Here is a 19,168-nt window from a genome sequence, read left to right on the forward strand (position 1 = left end):
GTGGACGGGATAAACATAGAGCTGATTCGGGATACAGACGCTCAATGAAATATGGCTGGAAATCGAGGACTGAGGGACGGGTGGGGCAAAATGATTCGGCACAGGTGCTGGCTCCGGTGGCACGCTCAGAGCATCTCTACCGCGAGTCTATTCTCTAATCTAATAACAAATATTCAGCCGCAGAAAAAAATGATACTCTACCGCACGTTTCTAATCTATTCGAATAGATTTTAGGATAGACAAGTGGGCTCCGTACGCACTTCGCGCGCCGAGCCAAGTCCTCGTAGAGGACCAATGGCGGGGAAGGGTGGCAATAGTTAGATGTAGAGATAATGGCGTTTACTTTTTTGATGACTACTGAAGGAACTCGGAGTACACTACGTTTCGCGTTGTTTCATCGGACTCTCGAGTGAGAGTAGTGACGTTGCTTGGGTGAGTAGTCCTCGATAAGGCGACGTAGAGCTGACCGTGCGAGAAGTAGTGATCTCGTAGGTCGAGACCAATGCGGCCACCGAAGGATTGGCCTTGCGCTTTGTTCGTTGTAAGGGCGAAACACGTCCGAATGGGGAACTGGGTTCGGGTAAAGCCAGGGATGGGAAATTTGTCGTCACCCGGTCCGCAGGGCATTCGAGGAAGACAGAGTCGGTTGCCTTCGTGAGACCCGGCGGTAACGCGTAGACAGAGAAGGTTGTTGGTCACGTTCTCGATGACATATCGCGCTCCTTTGACGTAACCGGAAGTGGGATCGATATTGCGCAGAAGCATGACGATGAAATCTTTCTTGAGCATGAGCTTGTGGTCTGGTAGAGCAGACCCGGCTGTCAAGGTGTTGAGCATTTCTGTGGGATAGATCAGCGCGTTTGTGTTTTCGTTCTCGACCTTTTCTGCGCTTAAATACGTTCGATACGGCCCCGGAATCATGTTGCCGATGACCTCGTTGACTTCCTCGAGCGGCCTGTTCTTTGTGGTGAGTATAACGTGCTTGGTGAGCCAGGCAGGGTCGGCGTGATTGTCTCGAATCCCTTGGAAGACCTTGACGTATAAATTGCGGATGGTGTGCTCGAACGCAACGGACTGTGGTAGTGAGATCCATTCCGGGCGCTGTTCGCCTTGAAGTCTGCCTTCCCCGACGCTGAGGAGGTACTCTGGAAAGTTGAGAGCACACATCTGCTGCAGGGTCTGCTCGGAGGGCAGCAAGGCGCATGTTCTCGGTAAGGCGAGGAATCGGCACTCTCGATACAGCGGGGAAGCCTTGACGCACGCGCTCACGATTGGACCTCTGGACCCGCCCGGAACGACTGGAAGGATTTGTCTAAAGTCTCCAACGAGCACGAGGAACTTTCCTCCGAAGGGCCGGTCGGTTTGTATCAAGTCGCGAAGGGAGCGATCGACAGTCTCAATGCAATGTCGATGGCACATGACGATCTCGTCCCATATGATAATATCGATTTGTTGCAGTGTACGGCCAGTGTCGGAGTTTGCGGAGAAGCTGCACGTGCTTTCGGCAGATACAGGAATGGGAATCTTGAACACGGAATGAGCCGTGCGTCCACCGTCGAGCAACACAGCAGCAACAGCAGACTTAGTGACAGCGATGACTCGCTTACGGCGTGTAGCATAAGGACGCGTGTCCTATCTACACAAAAATACTGTCCGCGTGGAAACGTCAACCACGTGGCAAACGTTATGACAACGACTGTCATTTTTCGGATCCGTCTAATGTTGCGTGTAAGGCGACCGATCCTTACAGTACCTCGAGTACAGTACTGTAGCGCAACGGCGCAAATAGTCGTTACGAAGTCTCCTCTGTATTGGCGCCGTTACGCTTTACGGTGTAAGAAGTACAGTATTACGTAGTTAATAAAGGAGGCCGCTAGGGGAATGAAGAGAGGACCATCGACAGCGCACGGAGGGCGAGTCTGGTCAAGTCCGACCCTTAGTCGTCTACGCTTTCCTTTCTTTTTCGTAGGTCTTTTGGCCTTTTTCCCTTTCGTTTTCAGTTCTACGTTCCGACCACCCACTCGAGAGTGAGACGCTACGACAGCGCGGCTCCGTGCCAGGATCCGGACTCCGCGTCGTCGCCCTGACCGCAAGGGCGCCGAGTCACGCGTCGTCCCGTCGATCTGCCAGCCGTTGCTCGTTGGGGTGTCGAACCCATTCAAGACTCTACCACGCTACCAGGGACACGTTCCCATTCGCTTATTGGCACGTACGCCCGGTGACATCGCACTTCGAGGTACAGTATACGCCTTGAGCCCGCTCCCGCCTTCGTGGTCTGTTGAGCGCTGGGGTGTTATACTACACTGGTCTCCGGACCTAGAAGTGTACGATCACTTACGTATTTGCCACGTACGGCATCAATAGTATCCGATCGTCTACGTTGCTCATGAGTTCGCCTCACCGATCCGTCGACGGCTCCGAAGCCGCGGATCCACCTGCTCCGCCCCCAAGGAGTGACGTTCCGACTAATGTCACTGGAAACCGTCCCGACATACAGCCGGTTACCTCGGCGTCGCCACCGCCTACGTATGAGCAGATGCTTCGAAACCTCGACGACATTCGAGACGCACTCTGAGAAGACGTGTACGACGATGTATACGAACGATGCCGTGGAAATCTACGAGACATGATGTTGGGCCGATATGAATCCTTCACGCAGAAACTGGTGAGCCTCCGTGCTCACGTCGATACGATTGAATCTCGACTCGTTCTCTGCGAAAGTCACATTCCGGACGATTCCTCCGCGGATCGTCTGCGCGGCCCGACTGCCGAACAAATGCACGCGTTCGCACATTTGACCACTCAAGTACAACAGCCACGCACACGTGCGAACCGCCTACGAGAGCATAGGGACACGTCTCCCCAATCGCCTGCGAGATTTCGCGACGATTCTCGGCCTTCGCCAATCGTGTTGCATCCTTTCGAACCATTTCCTCTTCGTACGGAACGCTCCGAACAAGGAGGGTCTCCGGAAGAAACCTCTCTCGTTGAAGAAACCGCCCGGTTGAGGGATCGAATGCCAGCCCACGTGGGAAGGCCTTACGAAAAGGCATTACCGTCTCAGATCCGCTCCGGACGCAGAGGCCCAGGCCTTGCGGTGTCCCCCTTCGGTCAGCTCGGTCCGCTCGAGCCTGGCCTCGAGCCCTCTACTACCTTAATTCAAGAATTCCGACACGTCGTCGACTATCGCCTCTATCGTTTGGAGGACACGTCAAACTTTGTTACGGAAAGTGACGCCGGTCACATAGCGAAATACGTGAGACGATGTCGTCGCATTCGACCTACCATGAAGCCATTCGACGGATCATCGCCGATTGGCCTCCTCCCATTTTTCAAGGACCTGAGCATAACGTTCAATGCCCAGCGTCTCAACGAAGGGGTCGCCGTTCGCGTCGTTGAGCATTTCCTCGAGCGTGAGGCAGAGCGGCTGTACACTTCATTCACGATGAGTGCCATACGTTCTGGTACTCTCCGGACGAGTGCCTCGATTACGTGGCCCACACTCGTCCAAACGTTTATCCAGCGGTACTTGACTGATGACGTTCTCAGTCGAGCTTATGAGAAGGTCACGACCATCCGCCAACTCCCGTATGAGAACGAAAATGCGTACGCAGATCGGCTCGAGGCCGAAGCGTACGCCTGCACCGCTGTATTTTCAGACGCCGCCCTCGTGAACTACTACGTAAGGGGCCTGGCCCCCGAGACCCGAGACGTCGTAGCTTCGGCAGTCCAACGCTTGGCCGTAAACAAGCGCACGGACTTATCGTTGATCCGCCGGATAGCACTAGCGGAGGGTAACACGCATCGTGCGAGATCGGGGAAGGCGTTGCCGGACATCGGTGTCCATGCTCAGCGAACACCTCGTTCACCCAAGGCTACAGCTAGCTCCAAAACATCTTCTGGATCCTCGCTGTATGTCGAAGAACAACGTGAAGGCCGAGGCCTCATCGCAGGAAATGCAGGTCTGTTAGACGCCCCTGCCGGTTCCCGCTTCGAACCTGTGATGGTCGTACCCGGGCTCCAAGACCTCGAGTCCTCAACTACAGGCGCGACGACGTCAACTCCTTCGATCACGGAAGCCGTCTCCGAGCTAGACATTACGAGACGCATCGAACGCTTTGTACCAGCGAAAGTACCGAAGCTCACGAACGAGCAAGTGGGCCTAGCACTCTCCATTGCGCCGCCCAACTCACAGCAGTACCGTTGCTGGCTGTGCCGGATCGTTGGGCATACGTTGTACAAATGCCCGTTCCTCACGCAGGAACAACAGCTGTACTCCGCGTACCAAAACTACCTATATCAGCTGGAGACGCGTCCGCATATGCGCAACCTCATCACACAAGTAGCGACGGACCGCTCTCGAGGTTTCGTCAATCAAGGCGGCCGAGGCCAAGTACGGTTTAACGATTCGCAACGGCGACCTCCGCCACGTGCGGGCCAAGAACAAAGGGGAGCGCCCTCCAGGTATCCCGCCGTGAGGATTACCGCGAAAGGCGTCGACCATCGAAGGGCGACGTGGAAGGAGCAATGATGTGTCTACGAGATCTAGTTACGTCAGATTTTCGCCACCTCCAAACGTGACGAACGGGTGGCCCTACCCACGAACGATCCAAGCCAACCGAAGGCAGCCCCCGTTATGCTCACGCCGAGTGGCGTAAACGAAGAAGAAATAGACGACGGGGAAACCAGCGGGTCCTATCGCGATGCACGGCAAACGTTTGCCGGTCAAGAAGACGCTAGATCGTCCGGAGACAGTAGTTCCTCGGGAAAAGATTAGGGTAAAATACGATTGCGCGGTTCCGCGATTTACCCACGAATGCTTCCCAGAAACCGCTGCCCACGACGGAGGAAAGGACCGTTCCAGGGATCAGCTCCAGAACGCGATCTGACGATCAGACCGGACCTCAAAGGTGCGGGAAGCCACAAGATAGCCACACGCGAGGGGCCACGGGTAACGTGAAGGCCCATGTCGACGAACGACATCCCGAAAAGAAGAAAGGGCGCGGACGCCGCGGGCGATGGAAGCGGTCTCGACAGAACGCATCCCTCAGAACAGGGGAGCCACGTGTGGTTGATGGATTCGTTTGCCTTCTGTCTTCGAAACTTTACAAGGTCTATGGATCTATCGCTACGGCGACGAATGCATTTAAGCCATATCGAATTGCAATTGACACGTGCTCCGGTTACAATCTTGTCCGTCATGATTGCCTCCCCCCGGACTGGCGCTCTTACGAGATTCCCGGAGCGCCGTTGCCACGCCTGGCTGGAGCAGATTCGAATCCTCTCAAATTGACTTCCGTCGTACGCTTGGCCGTACGCCTAGGGAACGTCACCTACGGACTACCTTTCGTGGTAGCGGAGGCCCTCGCAGTCGACGTTCTGCTCGGGACCCCATTTATAGACGTACACGTTGCCTCGATCGACGTGGTCAACCAACGTCTGGAACTCCGTCGTGGAAGTGCTGTCGCAGTTGTAGGCGCAGAGGGCGTGGAAGGATTCCCTGGAGAAGAGGGGGCCTCACCGAAAATCCGTCTCGACGAAATCGCAGTGACAACGGTCATGGGACGGAAGCGGAACCGATCCGTTTGGCTCGTTGGGTTACGATCCCCGCAATATCGCAGTTCGCCGTTGAAGTGACGACTAAGGGATCCGGACTCGTCTTCATGGAGCCGAAGCCTTCCCTGCAAAGTCGCCAGGGAGTACGTCTCACAAATGGCGTCGTGGACGTAATGCCAAATCGTACGTTCAATGTCATCGTTGCCAATTTCTGGCACAAGCCAAGAAGGCTCCCTAAGAACACGGTCCTGGGGTACGCGAAACGTAGCCCGTTGGCAATCCTTACACCCGAGCGTGGGGTAGCCGAAGAGATCGGCCGTGTGCTCAACATTTCTCCGCTGTCGGATACCTCGCCAACGCAGGGCAGTGCCAAGGACACAGGAGCGGACGATCCGTCGAAACGAAGTACTCGAGTTGACGAACCCCCTCATCGTGAAGAGTGGGAATCAAGAGTCGACCTGTCCCGCGTTAAGGATGGGTCACTGAGGTGCGAAATTATGAAGATTCTTCGTAAGCATTCGGCTATGTGGAACGGATCCCTGGGTACCATCAACGCTACAGAACACCGTATCGACTTGGTGGCGGGTACGAAACCCATTCGTTCTATGCCTTATCGACAAGGCCCGGCCATGCGTACGTAAGTGGCCGCCGAGGTCACGAAGATGCTCAACGCAGGAGTCATCGAGCCCGCCACATCGGAATGGGCGTCACCAGTGGTACCTGTACCTAAGAAGGATGGCACGTTGCGTTTTTGTGTCGACTATCGACGGCTGAATACCAAAACGTTGGCCGACGCCTACCCCCTACCTCGTATGGATGACTGCATAGACTCGCTCGGGAACGCGAGGGTCTTTTCTACGTTAGACTGTAATTCTGGCTATTGGCAGATCCCGGTCGCGAAAGAGGACCTCGATAAGACCACGTTCACGACGTACCTCGGAACGTTCCGGTATCTCCGTATGCCATTTGGACTCAAGAACGCTCCGGCAACTTTCCAAAGGGCGCTCGATATTATACTCTCCGGGGTTCGGTGGCAGATGTGCCTCGTGTACCTCGACGATGTGATCGTGTTCTCCCGTACGTTCGAGGAACACGCCCAACATTTGAACTGCGTGCTCACCATGCTACATTCGGCAGGAATATCGTTAAAAGTGGAGAAGTGTGCGTTCTTCCAAGAAAAGGTTCGTTACCTAGGTCACGTAATATCACCCGGAAAACTTCAAGTGGCCGACGAAGCGGCAGATTCGTTTAGGGATGCGAAGTTTCCCCAGACCCTAACGCAGGTCCGGTCATTCCTTGGGGCTTGCAACGTGTATCGTCGTTTTGTGAAGGACTTCTCCAAGATAGCGTGTCCGCTTACGGATATGACGCGAAAAACCGCAAACGTAGACTGGGATCGCCCCACAGAAGAACAGCTCGTAGCTTTCGGAGCTCTGAAAGCCAGGATGATATCGCCACCCGTCCTGTCGCTGCCACGTCTTGGCAAGCCTTACGTGATCGACACGGACGCCTCCGCCTATCAGCTCGGCTGTACGCTCCTGCAAGAACAAGACGAGCCCGGAGACTGGCGACCTGTCGGTTACTGGTCTTATGCGCTGAACGACAGCGAACGGAATTATTCAGCTACGGAACGCGAATGCTACGCCGTCGTCTGGGCAATCACGTCGTTACGCCCATATGTCGAAGGCACGCGTTTCAAGGTAAGAACGGATCATGGTGCCTTGCGTTGGCTCATGACCCTGACAGAATCGTCTGGACGTCTGACACGGTGGAGGCTACGGTTGGCCGAGTTCGATTTCACCATCGACTACCGACCAGGACGCGTCCACCAAGTGCCGGATGCGCTGTCTCGATTGATATCTCGCCGTCGTGGACCGCAACGCCCTGTAGACGACGACATACACACGTTCTATGTCCAACCCACGACATCGAGCAACAATACGACGGTAACAGACGTCTCAGACGAATTACGTGACCACATGTGCACGGAGTACTGTGATCACGAAACGGAACAGGTCATGGTTACGACCAGGGCAGGTGCGTCCGCAACGGCAACAAACAACACGCTAAGCACAGGACAGGTCGACTGGCCAGAGGACAACGCTGAGAAAAACGAATTGGACGATGTCGACATCGATATTCAAGGTCCATACGACGTGGAGGACGAGGAACAGCATGGTGAAGCGCCAGCGGCTGATCGTCTACCCGCACCTCTCACGCTCGAAGAGCTCGCCGAAGAGCAGAAGCGAGACGATTTCTGCTACACGGTGCTAGCGCGACAGCACCGGAAGTACGACTCCAATTTCTTCGAAGACCACGATGGTCTCTTGAAACGTCGGAACTCTTACGACCGGGAAATTGTACAGATCGTTGTACCTAAATCATTACGTGCCCGTCTACTTTCATTGACACACGAGCCTGTTATTGCTGGCCACTCGGGCCAAAACAGGATGTACTACGTTTTGCGACGCTCGTACTACTGGTCGCATATGGCAGTAGACGTCGCAGCGACGGTCCGCAATTGCCGCTCTTGCGCAAAGAACCGAGTTCGGTTGAGGAAGAGACTCAACCGCCTAAAGCTCTTCCCGGCTACGGCGCCATTGGAATCTGTCGCGATCGACATTTTGGGACCGTTACCCAAGTCCAAACGGGGGCGTAAGTATCTACTTGTGATCACCGATCGCTTTACAAAGTTGACACAAGTAGTCGCATTGCGCAGTGTCTCCGCGTACGTTGTCACCGTGGCATTCTGGGAGTCTTGGGTGTTCAAATATGGTGTCCCTAAGACGTTGCTTTCGGACAACGGTCCGCAATTCTCATCACGTTTGTTCCAATTCGTTTGTGATATGCTTGGGGTAACGAACCTCTTTACGTCTGCATATCATCCCCAAACGAATGGGCAGACGGAACGTTACAATCGGCCTATCGTCGCCATGCTACGAAACTACGTTAATGAACACCAAAACGACTGGGACAAATACGCTACCTTGCTTACCTACGCATACAATTGCCACGTTCACAGATCTACCCGTACGACGCCATTCGACTTAGTACTGACGAGGCCACCCCCAGAGTTTTCGCTACACCACTCTGCGCGAGTACGGAAGGCACCCGACCTCACGACCCGTGAAGATTTCAAGCAAAGACTGGACACGTCCATTCAGAAGGCATATTCAAGCCTGCAACGTACGCAGGATCGATACAAACGTGATTTCGACAAACGTATTCGAAGGACGAAATCTACACTGCGGGCAGGGGATCACGTTTTCCTCGACTCCACGGACGGCGTGACGAAGCCTGGGAAGCTACAACATCCGGCCGAGGGGCCTTACAGAGTTCTCAAGAATGACAAACGCACTGTCACTATCGATCGAAACGGCGTAATAGAATGTGTTTCTGCAGACCGCTGCACCTTTGCGCCACCCCCTTCTGACACACCGTCTGGGTCACAAACGAACCCCACAGCGGACGAAATCCCGCAAGCCACCGAGGCACACCTCTCGCAAAAAGTACACGAGGGTCCAACATACACGGTCGACCGTATTATTGACCACCGCACAACGGAGAACGGGAACCTTGAATTCCTCGTGAAATGGACGGGTTAAGATGAACCCTCGTGGACGCCACGGACGCACATCCCGGAGGAGCTTGTCAGTCGGTATCGCTTAAGAATATCCCGATCCGGCCGCAGCCGCCCTCAGATCCTTCGACGCCAACACGTCAGCGCGTGACCGGGACTTCACGCTTCAGAAGGGGGTCCCTTAACACAATTTCCATGTCGAACATGTTTTTACATGTTATACCAATTTACACGTGTCACAGTTTTCACACGTTTACACGTGTAACAAACCATACATAGCGTCTCCTGTACACGTTTACACGTGCACACGTTTACAGGTGTGCACGTTTTACACGTGTTATGTGTGTTCATCCGGTCCACGCTTACAGGTCACTGAGCTTACATGTTTTCGCTTTGCGATCAGAAGGCGCGCACCTCGGGACATATCAACGACTGAAGGGCGACAAAAGACACGTTTACAGTACTACGCTGTATTTACTACCTCACCTTGGCAACGGCTCATATCGAAACGGCCTACGCAGCCCCATCAAACGGCGGAGGGCCGTCCTCACGACGGACGCCTTCTCCTCGCTGCGGGAGCGGACGACCAGCACCGCCCTCGAGCGATTGGCCAGTACCACGAAGGTATTCGTACGGGTCGCGATGACTAACTTGATACGGTTCGGGACGTCTGGGCTGCTCTTGGGGCCAGGAGGGATACGCTTGCCCAGCATTCGTTGCACTCGACCCGACGGTCGACGGATAATATCCACGTTGCCCACGGCCGCCGCCATACCACACCTCGTCGCGTTGAGCGCGATACCGATCGCGCTCTTCCCGAACGTCACGAATTACGGTCCTCGCGTCTGTTAACGCACTAGACACGTCCTCCAATCGACTTGTAGCCAACGAGGCCTCCGCTTGTGCGGCGCGTAAGTCTGCGCTCAGCTGACGTAATTCGGAATCCCTTACGAGGTACCATCTCGCTAACGTGTCAATGATTGAAAAAACGCTCCACGTTTCGGACGACCTTTGCCCCAATGCCTCGACGGCTTTCGGAACACGGTCCATATCATCCGAGGAGAGGTCCGACTTAAGGACAGAATTCGAGGCAACACGAGGAACGACGAGCAGCGAATCGGTGGACCCTCCAACGAATGGAAGCGGAACGGAACCCCCGCCAACGGAACTGTACGCACGCTTCAGGCCAAGGCCAACACGATACGGACGTGAATCTCCGCCACGCCGAGGTTCTCGGGTGAACGAATCGGTCAAAGAGTTGTAATATACGTACTGTGAACGACCACCGGTGGCAAAATCTTTTCGGGATTCACGAGCGGAAACGTCCGCAGACACGGCACGAACTACCCACGAATGGGCTTCCGGGAACGTCCAACGGCTAGCGTCCGTCCCCCCCTGTGCACATTGGGTGAGGGGAGGCGAGGTCGCCGCATTAATTTGCGTTGCCTCGACGCACGCTGCACAGAGAATGAACGCACGACGATCGGTAATGAACTCTCGCATAAACGCACTCAGCATGTGGGCCGTCCATTATTGCGCTACGACGCGATTAAACCTGACCGCAGATGGGTGCTGCGGATCGGCCGCGGCATAGCCGAAAAACGTAAGTACCAGCGGGAGAAGAACGTGTACCCCCGCTGGAGGAAATGTACCGGAAATGGAAGGTGGAAGTTGAGGGAACGATTCCCGCGTCAACCCCATCGCGAGCGATGACGCATGGGAAACTCGAGTTTCATCGTTGTCCGGCCGACGGCACGATGACCAGTCGGTGGGACACAGCGAACGTCCCGTCATGCGCATCAAGCTGGCGGTTGCACGTACCAACTCCAGACGCGTGTCGGGGTACCAGGCGGGGCAGGGTTGCATATACAACGTTGCCATTTCAGAGAGAGGAAAGACGTTCGAGTCCGGATCCGTGGTACCAAAGAGCAGACGTGCTGTCTTGTCGGCGTACTCGACTTCTTCGACGGAAAACGCAAACGTGCGATCGCAAGGTATTTCATCAGGGACCTGGTACGCGTGCCCGCGACCAAAGTAAGACCCCCAAGCTGCGGCCACGGCTTCCGGCACACTACGAAACGCCATGAGTTGAAAGCGGCGAAGGTCCGGACGAGGATGCGACACGGTGAGGACCTCGGATAACGTAACATCGACTCGGGGGAGCAGTTCCCACTCGTATGCCAACGTGGCCTTGTGGAGAGAGGGACCGTCTCCATTGGCACGACCAAGCCATTTTGACGACGACGGGAATCGCTCCAGGGACGCGCTGGGCTCGACGCCCTCGTACGGGTACCCAGGTACAGCGCAACTCCCTGTGGTTGCGTGCGGCGGTGAGGGAGTGTACCATTCGTAACGACGCAACGTAATCAGTCCACCGGGACTCGTCGTGTAAACGCGACCGGACGCTTCTAGTGCTGATATCGTGGACCGATCGACGACTTGACTCGGGAGTCGCACGGGCGCCTCAACGGCTCTTGTTACGACTGGTTTTAGAATGTCACCAACGTTTGGTGAATTTTGCGGGGTTGGTTCGGAAACCTGAACCCCCGGCGGAGGGGCGACCCGCGGCTCGTCAGCGGCATTGGTTGGACTCGTAATTTCCTGGAACTCGTCCTCGAGAACACGAGTAACAGCGTCACCCGGTGGGGATGGCATCGTGCCTCGTTTCATATAACGACGACGACGGCGATGGTGCTGCCTACGAAAAACATAACGATGATGTCGCCTCCGCCTTTATAAGTAGCAATACGGCCGCTTCGCCATACGTGTTGAGCCGGGACGCTCAAGCTGGGATGAGGGCCGTGTAGCATAAGGACCGGTGTCCTATCTACACAAAAATACTGTCCGCGTGGAAACGTCAACCACGTGGCAAACGTTATGACAACGACTGTCATTTTTCGGATCCGTCTAATGTTGCGTGTAAGGCGACCGATCCTTACAGTACCTCGAGTACAGTACTGTAGCGCAACGGCGCAAATAGTCGTTACGAAGTCTCCTCTGTATTGGCGCCGTTACGCTTTACGGTGTAAGAAGTACAGTATTACGTAGTTAATAAAGGAGGCCGCTAGGGGAATGAAGAGAGGACCATCGACAGCGCACGGAGGGCGAGTCTGGTCAAGTCCGACCCTTAGTCGTCTACGCTTTCCTTTCTTTTTCGTAGGTCTTTTGGCCTTTTTCCCTTTCGTTTTCAGTTCTACGTTCCGACCACCCACTCGAGAGTGAGACGCTACGACAGCGCGGCTCCGTGCCAGGATCCGGACTCCGCGTCGTCGCCCTGACCGCAAGGGCGCCGAGTCACGCGTCGTCCCGTCGATCTGCCAGCCGTTGCTCGTTGGGGTGTCGAACCCATTCAAGACTCTACCACGCTACCAGGGACACGTTCCCATTCGCTTATTGGCACGTACGCCCGGTGACATCGCACTTCGAGGTACAGTATACGCCTTGAGCCCGCTCCCGCCTTCGTGGTCTGTTGAGCGCTGGGGTGTTATACTACACGGCGCGTAGGAAGGAAGTCCTGAATGGCGCTGAGCACGAATGCTTTGCCTGTTGCGGCAGGAGCATCGAGGAAGAGACGACCACTTCGCGTCGGCACAGAAGGTCCCGCAACGGCGCTTGAGGATCCTTGAAGCAATGCAGAGACGGATATGCCTGGAAGCATGGAGCCCACTATTTCGTCAACGGAATGGCGTTGATTTGTGTTCAACAGCGGCAACGACGTCTGTAGTCGCTCTTCCCACTGCTGCGCTCGTGCTTCGGGGGTCTCGATCTCGTTTTGCTGTTCCAAAGCGGGCAGGATGTCATCGGGCAGTGGAAGTCCGAAGTTGCGAGCGTCCACTCGGAACGCACGGTCTGCAGGGCCTCCTGTACCTCTCGAAGCACGTAAGATGTGGCGTGGTGATCATCGCGAAGCTGCTGTCCTCGAATGGGTTGTCCGCGTGCACGATTGCGAATATCGGTGAAAACATGTCCAGGTGGTCGTTCCACAGCGAGAGAGAATCCGAAGGCTGCCAGTCTGCCAGAATCGTAGCAAACAGATGAGAAAGAAGAACGAAGCTTGACCGGAATGAATCTCGGATTGTGTTCTTCCACTCGGCATCGTCGGCCAGCAATCCGAGTCGTAAGCAAGCTTGTCGGAAGCTGGGGCACTGCTCGCCGTCGATATTTCGCAAGTTATCGAAGGATGTTGCCTCTGGAACTTATGTGAGGAGGAGGCGAAGAAAGTAGCGCTCACCCTCCCTCGGACTGACAGTATAGATTCGACCGACTACGTTGGCACCTGTACCACTGAAATCGTAGGCTTCCTCTTCGCTGCTGGCGTTCCGTCTTCGAAGGGTTGCTCTTGGACTCCATGACTTGGTGCGTGTCTTCCACGTAAAGTACCTTGAAAACTTTTGGTACCGAATATGCCTCGCGCTTGGGTACTTCTCGTTGGCTTTAAACCACTCGGTCAGCTTCGTGCCTGTTGCTGGTCGAAGCGCCGCCTCCTCCTCTCGCCCTTCCTTAAAGTACACCGTGTGGTAGTTGGGCAGATGCACTGCAAGCCTGACTACTGGATGATTGCGGTCTACAATGTCAAAGGAGAATAACCCCCATGCGGCCTCCGATGCGGATACGTATCTGGCATCTTGGAAGTTGGAGATTTCGTCGTAGCGCTCGTTCTCGGCAGTAATTTCCATGGTCACTCGGTCTTGTCCCTTGCACACATACTTGAAGAGGTACTTGATTCCGCCAACGCGTGACACGCAGAGTTCCACATTCAAGTGGCAAGCGAACGATCTTAGAAGCAGAGGACTGTGGGGCACGACCCAGGAGTTGTCGAGCACGACGGATTGCTGTCGTCGGCCAATACGGGAGGGACGCTCGATGGAGACGCCACCTACAGAGGGTGCCCTTCTTCGGTACGTGATGTAGTACTCACTGTCGGACTGGCTGGTTTCGTGTTTGAACGATTTTGGAAACCCTTTCCTGCAGTACCGCTCGCCCATGCACACGGCTGTTGGATTGTGATCTCCACATGGATTGTGAATCATATGCTTGAGTACCACCTCTTGAAGTTCTGGATCTTGGGCAGACGGGATCTCGGCAGAGATAATGCGGTCACCGTTTTCGGGAGTACGCAGATCATTCTTGGAGACTTCATCTAGGAAAAATACAACGTGAGCGTGGGGAAGACCGCGTTTCTGAAACTCGATGACTCGTACATGGGCAACAACGGTTCCGAATACTTCCTCGTTGATGACCAAGGACATGAGATCTTTCATTTTGAGACGAAACAGACGTGCGCACAGATCCGGTCTGTCCTGAGGCGTTTGGTTCGGCAGTAGGGCTCTTGTGATCTCTGGCCAGCTTGGATTGCATGTCATGGTGAGGAAGATGTCCGGGTGGCCAATTTGGTTCGATATAGCAATGATGTCGTGCATCTGCTGCCTCATATGGCGGTCACCTCCAATGTACGTGGAAGGGAGAATGAACAGTCGTCCCGCACGCACGGCGTCGGCTTCATCTTCAGCACGACCGGAGTCTCTTAGGCTGTCGCGCAGTGAGGTGTAGTCGGCGGCTCGAAATTGTGTCTGGTTGTGGCGGAGATAAGAAAGCCTTTCTGCCTCCACTTTGCAGAACTGGTCACGTCTGGGTGGCGTAGTCAGTGTCGTGAATGTAAACAGAAGCAAAGGAAGGCGGCCGCCCCTCGGATGGCATCATGGGACCCATGTAATGGTACATGCCGCCCTGCATCGTCATTGTGGGCTTAAAATTGGAAGGACCGGGCCCTCTTTTCACTCATTTGGCAACCACGGACGCCATAGACAGCGCTGCATTGTATGCTCGAATGTTGTTACGGAAGCGGCGGGCCCTTGGAGTATCATCGGTGAGAAGAGAGCGCAGAAGAGCTGGCGGGTCGGGGAGAAGGGGTAATGACAGCTTCCCCTTCCCACAGCATGTGGAAAAGATGGGCCTTGCGGCAGGGCTGCTCACGATGCGTTCTTGGACGAAATGCAGAGCTTTGAAGTGCGAACACTCAACACGGATCATGCCGAGATCGCGGTACGAAGGCGAGGACTCTGTAGTGCAATATGGGGGTTTACAGGGGGGTGAAACGAAAGGAAATTAATTGGTTATGAAAAATAGTCCGGGTTGGGAGACACACGTGTGAATAATTGCACAGTTTTAATTTTTAATTGTTTTATTTTATGTAGTTAATTAGTTGGCATTAATTTTGCTGACATTAGATTAGATCTAGGATCTAACGCCGCGAGCTACTGTAGTGGCTCCGGCGGGGCGATATATACCTTAGCCCTCTGACCACCAAGTCAGTAAAGGTAACCCGAGTTGCCAGAGTTTGATATCGCCTTGGTCGAAGTCCGTCTTTTACAAGACATTCCCTTCTACTCTAGCCTACGGTATCCTTTGCGCTCGGGGGTCCCCTTTTTCCTTATCAATTTTTGCTTTACTTCCCTATCCTAATTTCCCTTAATCTTGAGTTGGTCCCACCTTGTAGGATTGCGATCCGCAACTTGACGTCATTAGCCATCGGGCTTCTGTGTTGGTGCACCAGTGGTGCTTTTCTCAGCGTCGGTTCCATCGGAATCTGGTTGCGACCGATCCGGTGTTGGTACTTTGCCATCGGGCAGTAGGACGGTGTAGCGCTGCTACGTTTTCTTTTTTCCCGACGGGCTACGTTGCGATGTCCCCGTCGAAGACCTTATCAAGGGTATAAGGTGTACAAGGCGCTCTTCGAGCATTGGATTTACGACCCATCGGACCAGGTTTACCTAGACACCCCTCCGAACTCGTCGAGCAGTTGCCTTTACAAGTCTCTACCACCATTTTCCGATCCCGGGCTGGGCTCTTCTCTTTGCTCCCCTATCAGGGATCCGAGCTACTGCGGGCCGCAAACCCGCTTAAAGAGGACAGGGAGCTTCGAACACTCCGTAGCGCTGTGCCGTTGGCAGCTGTTGTTGTTGTTGTTTGTGTTGGACCATCGCACCTTGGTCTCTGCAGAGACCAAGGTCCTGCGGTCCAGGCATGCCTGACAGGCGCATTGCACTACAGACTCGGGTAGTGGGGGGAAGAGCGGTCGAGAGGCACTTCGAGCCTGGCCGTCGGATCTTTGCCGCGCATTCCGAGTCGGTGTGTCTTGTGCATCCCTTGATCGTTGGGTGGAGAGGCGGTCAAGGTCTGGCCGCGCCTCATGAATAGGAGTACATTTCTGTGCTCAAGCGCCTCGTGTCGCAATGCGATCCGCTTCGCGCCGTGCATCTCGGAGGGGGGTATTTTCTTCCGCTCTAGCGCCTCGTGTTGCAATGCGATCTGCTTCGCGCCGTGCATCTCGAAAGAGGGTCGTTGCGTCAGCTCTTGTCTGTTGCATTGAGACACGAGAGGCCTCCAATGGAGTTATGCGATCAGGAGTGCTCTCAACCTGTAGCGGGCGTTGCATAGATGCTTGATTCGAGGCACTGGTACCTTCCGCTGCTGCTTGGCGCTCTGGAGACTCTCTGGTACCCTCTGTCGGTGCTCGACGGACTCTACGCGCCCTGTCTCTCTCTCTGTTTCGACGGAGACGCTGTTCGCGCTGCTGAGAAGTCTCTGCTGCTCTTCGTGCTGCAGTACGTTCCCGGTCGGTTTGACGACGCGCTTCCCTATGAGATTCGGTTTGTTGCCCCCTCCAGATTCTCGCACGGGCTCGAACTGCCTCACGACGTGCTTGGGCGTCAGATTCAGACTCTTGCGCTCTTCTTGCCCTTGCACGCGCGTTTCTTTGCTGCCTTCTTGCTTCTGCCACGTCTTCATCAGCTGGTCCCGCCATACCTGTTCTGCTCTCCCTGTTCTGCTCGTCGCGCTAGTGTTACCCCTGTAAGTGCAGCTAGGGTTGACGCAAGTGCGAGGGGACCGTTGTAGATCGCTATGAGTCGTAGCAAGCAGTCCTCAAAGGTCTGAACGCAACGTCAGCCAGCTAGGTCGTCCGCAAGAGCACTTCGCAAAAAAGTAACAATAGGGTCTTTATTGTCCTGTCACTATCCCGTGATGGATCAGAGCTTACGCTTGTGCTTCTTGCCAGCCAGGTGTCTCCCAAAGTCGTGTGCACTTGCAACCATGCACGCACACACCTCGCACTGTAATGTGCGGCCCGCTTGATTCACTTGAGCCACGTGCCCCTCGGTATGCCCATGCCCGTCCCACAGTACCGCGCGGGTGCAATGGAAGTCGCAGATGTCACACGTGTACAAGGGTTCACTCCGCAACACAGCAGTTGATGGTAAAATCGAGGTCTGAAAAATTTGCCGCAAAAATTCGTTAACCACTAAGCCACAGGCGCTGGCTTCTTGGTGTCCCCTCGGGCGCGCTCACTATTTCAACACTCCCCCTCGACCAGGGGACGCCAAACACACGGCGCGGGTCACTGCACAACACACAGGCAGGTACGTTCCCAAGTGTGACACAAACAAACAAACATTGCGCCGCCCAAGTGCACCCGGTGAGAATCGAACTCACGAATGGTAGCGTAAATCTGGGCCCATAACCTGATGGTAAAATCGAGGTCTGAAAAATCTGCCGCAAAAATTCGTTAACCACTAAGCCACAGGTGCTGGCTTCTTGGTGTCCCCTTGGGCGCGCTCACTATTTCAACACTCCCCCTCGACCAAGGGACGCCAAACACACGGCGCGGGTCACTGCACAACACACAGGCAGGTACGTTCCCAAGTGTGACACAAACAACAAACATTGCGCCGCCCAAGTGCACCCGGTGAGAATCGAACTCACGAATAGTAGCGAAAATCTGGGCCCATAACCTGATGGTAAAATCGAGGTCTGAAAAATCTGCCGCAAAAATTCGTTAACCACTAGGCCACAGGCGCTGGCTTCTTGGTGTCCCCTTGGGCGCGCTCACTATTTCAACACTCCCCCTCGACCAGGGGACGCCAAACACACGGCGCGGGTCACTGCACAACACACAGGCAGGTACGTTCCCAAGTGTGACACAAACAAACAACAAACATTGCGCCGCCCAAGTGCACCCGGTGGGAATCGAACTCACGAATGGTAGCGTAAATCTGGGCCCATAACCTGATGTTAAAATCGAGGTCTGAAAATTTTGCCGCAAAAATTCGTTAACCACTAGGCCACAGAAGCTGGCTTCTTGGTGTCCCCTTGGGCGCGCTCACTATTTCAACAGCAGTGACAGGTGGCAAGGCACGATCACGCGGCCGCTCGATCGCACGTGGCACCCGTAGCGCACGGAACGTAGGAATAGTGCGCGGCGGGAAACGTGGCAGACGTGGGAGCGGGGCGCGCGGTACACGTGGTGCGAGTACACGTGGTGCGCGGGCTGGCGCAGGGGCGGGTGGGAGACGTGGCACATGTGAGAGCGGCGCGCGGGGTACACGTGGGGCGGGCACGGGCGCAATTCTGGGGACGTGTACACGTGGGGCGGGCGCGCGCGGAGGAGCTGGTTGTAAGACTGTGACACGTGTGGTCGCTGGCGGGGAATCCCCGAAATCGAGGCGGATGGAGGTCGCGGTGCGGCGCTCGCAGCGTAGTTCTTCTCTCTCTTGTTCCGTAGACACTGCGTAAAAAAGCACACACCGGCAAATGTCAGTAAGCGTTCGCGTGCGCTCTAATTCCGCGGGCGGCAAGCCGGCCGGAGCAAAGAGGACAGTGAGTAACTTACTGGCTTCGCGTAGACGGTGTGCCCCAGGATCGCTAGGGAACGCGAGACGGATCGGGGCTATATTATTATTTCTACTCTACTGTACTGTCCAATTTAAATTTGTATACTACTGTAGTGCCGCATTGGTGCCTTTGGCAGCCACGTGTCCCCGTGGCCGCCTGGCCTGCGGCCAGGCCGCCCCCCCTCAGTCCGCACAGTACCGCTCTCTACACGTGTCCGCGCGCGCCCGCCCCAGTCCGCACAGTACCGCTCTCTACATGTGTCCGCGCGCGAGCGCCCCAGTCCGCACAGTACCGCCCTCTACACGTGTCTGCGCGCGCCCCCCCAGTCCGCACAGTACCGCCCTCAACGCGTATCCCCGTGGC

At 55.3% G+C, this 19,168-nt stretch overlaps 2 protein-coding genes across 2 annotated transcripts; both read right to left on the minus strand.

Moving 5' to 3' along the window:
* Positions 1 to 354: 354 nt before the first annotated feature.
* CHC_T00010301001 (partial DNA helicase) lies at positions 355 to 1,419 on the minus strand. Its single transcript, XM_005717259.1, has one exon. It carries the CDS (start codon positions 1,417 to 1,419, stop codon positions 355 to 357), a length of 1,065 nt encoding a protein of 354 aa, XP_005717316.1.
* An 11,514-nt stretch (positions 1,420 to 12,933) lies between these two features.
* CHC_T00005393001 (hypothetical protein) lies at positions 12,934 to 14,568 on the minus strand. The gene is made up of 2 exons (XM_005717260.1): positions 13,482 to 14,568; positions 12,934 to 13,325 (listed from the first exon to the last, which is right to left on the minus strand). Exons 1-2 carry the CDS (start codon positions 14,566 to 14,568, stop codon positions 12,934 to 12,936), a joined length of 1,479 nt encoding a protein of 492 aa, XP_005717317.1.
* Between the last annotated feature and the right edge of the window lie 4,600 nt (positions 14,569 to 19,168).

Source organism: Chondrus crispus, genomic scaffold, assembly GCF_000350225.1.
Source record: "Chondrus crispus Stackhouse genomic scaffold, scaffold_29, whole genome shotgun sequence".
Classification (NCBI taxonomy): domain Eukaryota; phylum Rhodophyta; class Florideophyceae; order Gigartinales; family Gigartinaceae; genus Chondrus; species Chondrus crispus.

Excerpts from the sequence above, each read along its gene's own strand:
- CHC_T00010301001 (XM_005717259.1), bottom strand. The coding sequence starts at position 1,419 with ATGTGCCATCGACATTGCATTGAGACTGTCGATCGCTCCCTTCGCGAC.
- CHC_T00005393001 (XM_005717260.1), bottom strand. The coding sequence starts at position 14,568 with ATGAGGCAGCAGATGCACGACATCATTGCTATATCGAACCAAATTGGC. Across the intron at positions 13,326-13,481 it reads GACACGCACCAAGTCATGGA|AGGCAACATCCTTCGATAAC; the intron begins GTCCAAGAGCAA and ends CATAAGTTCCAG.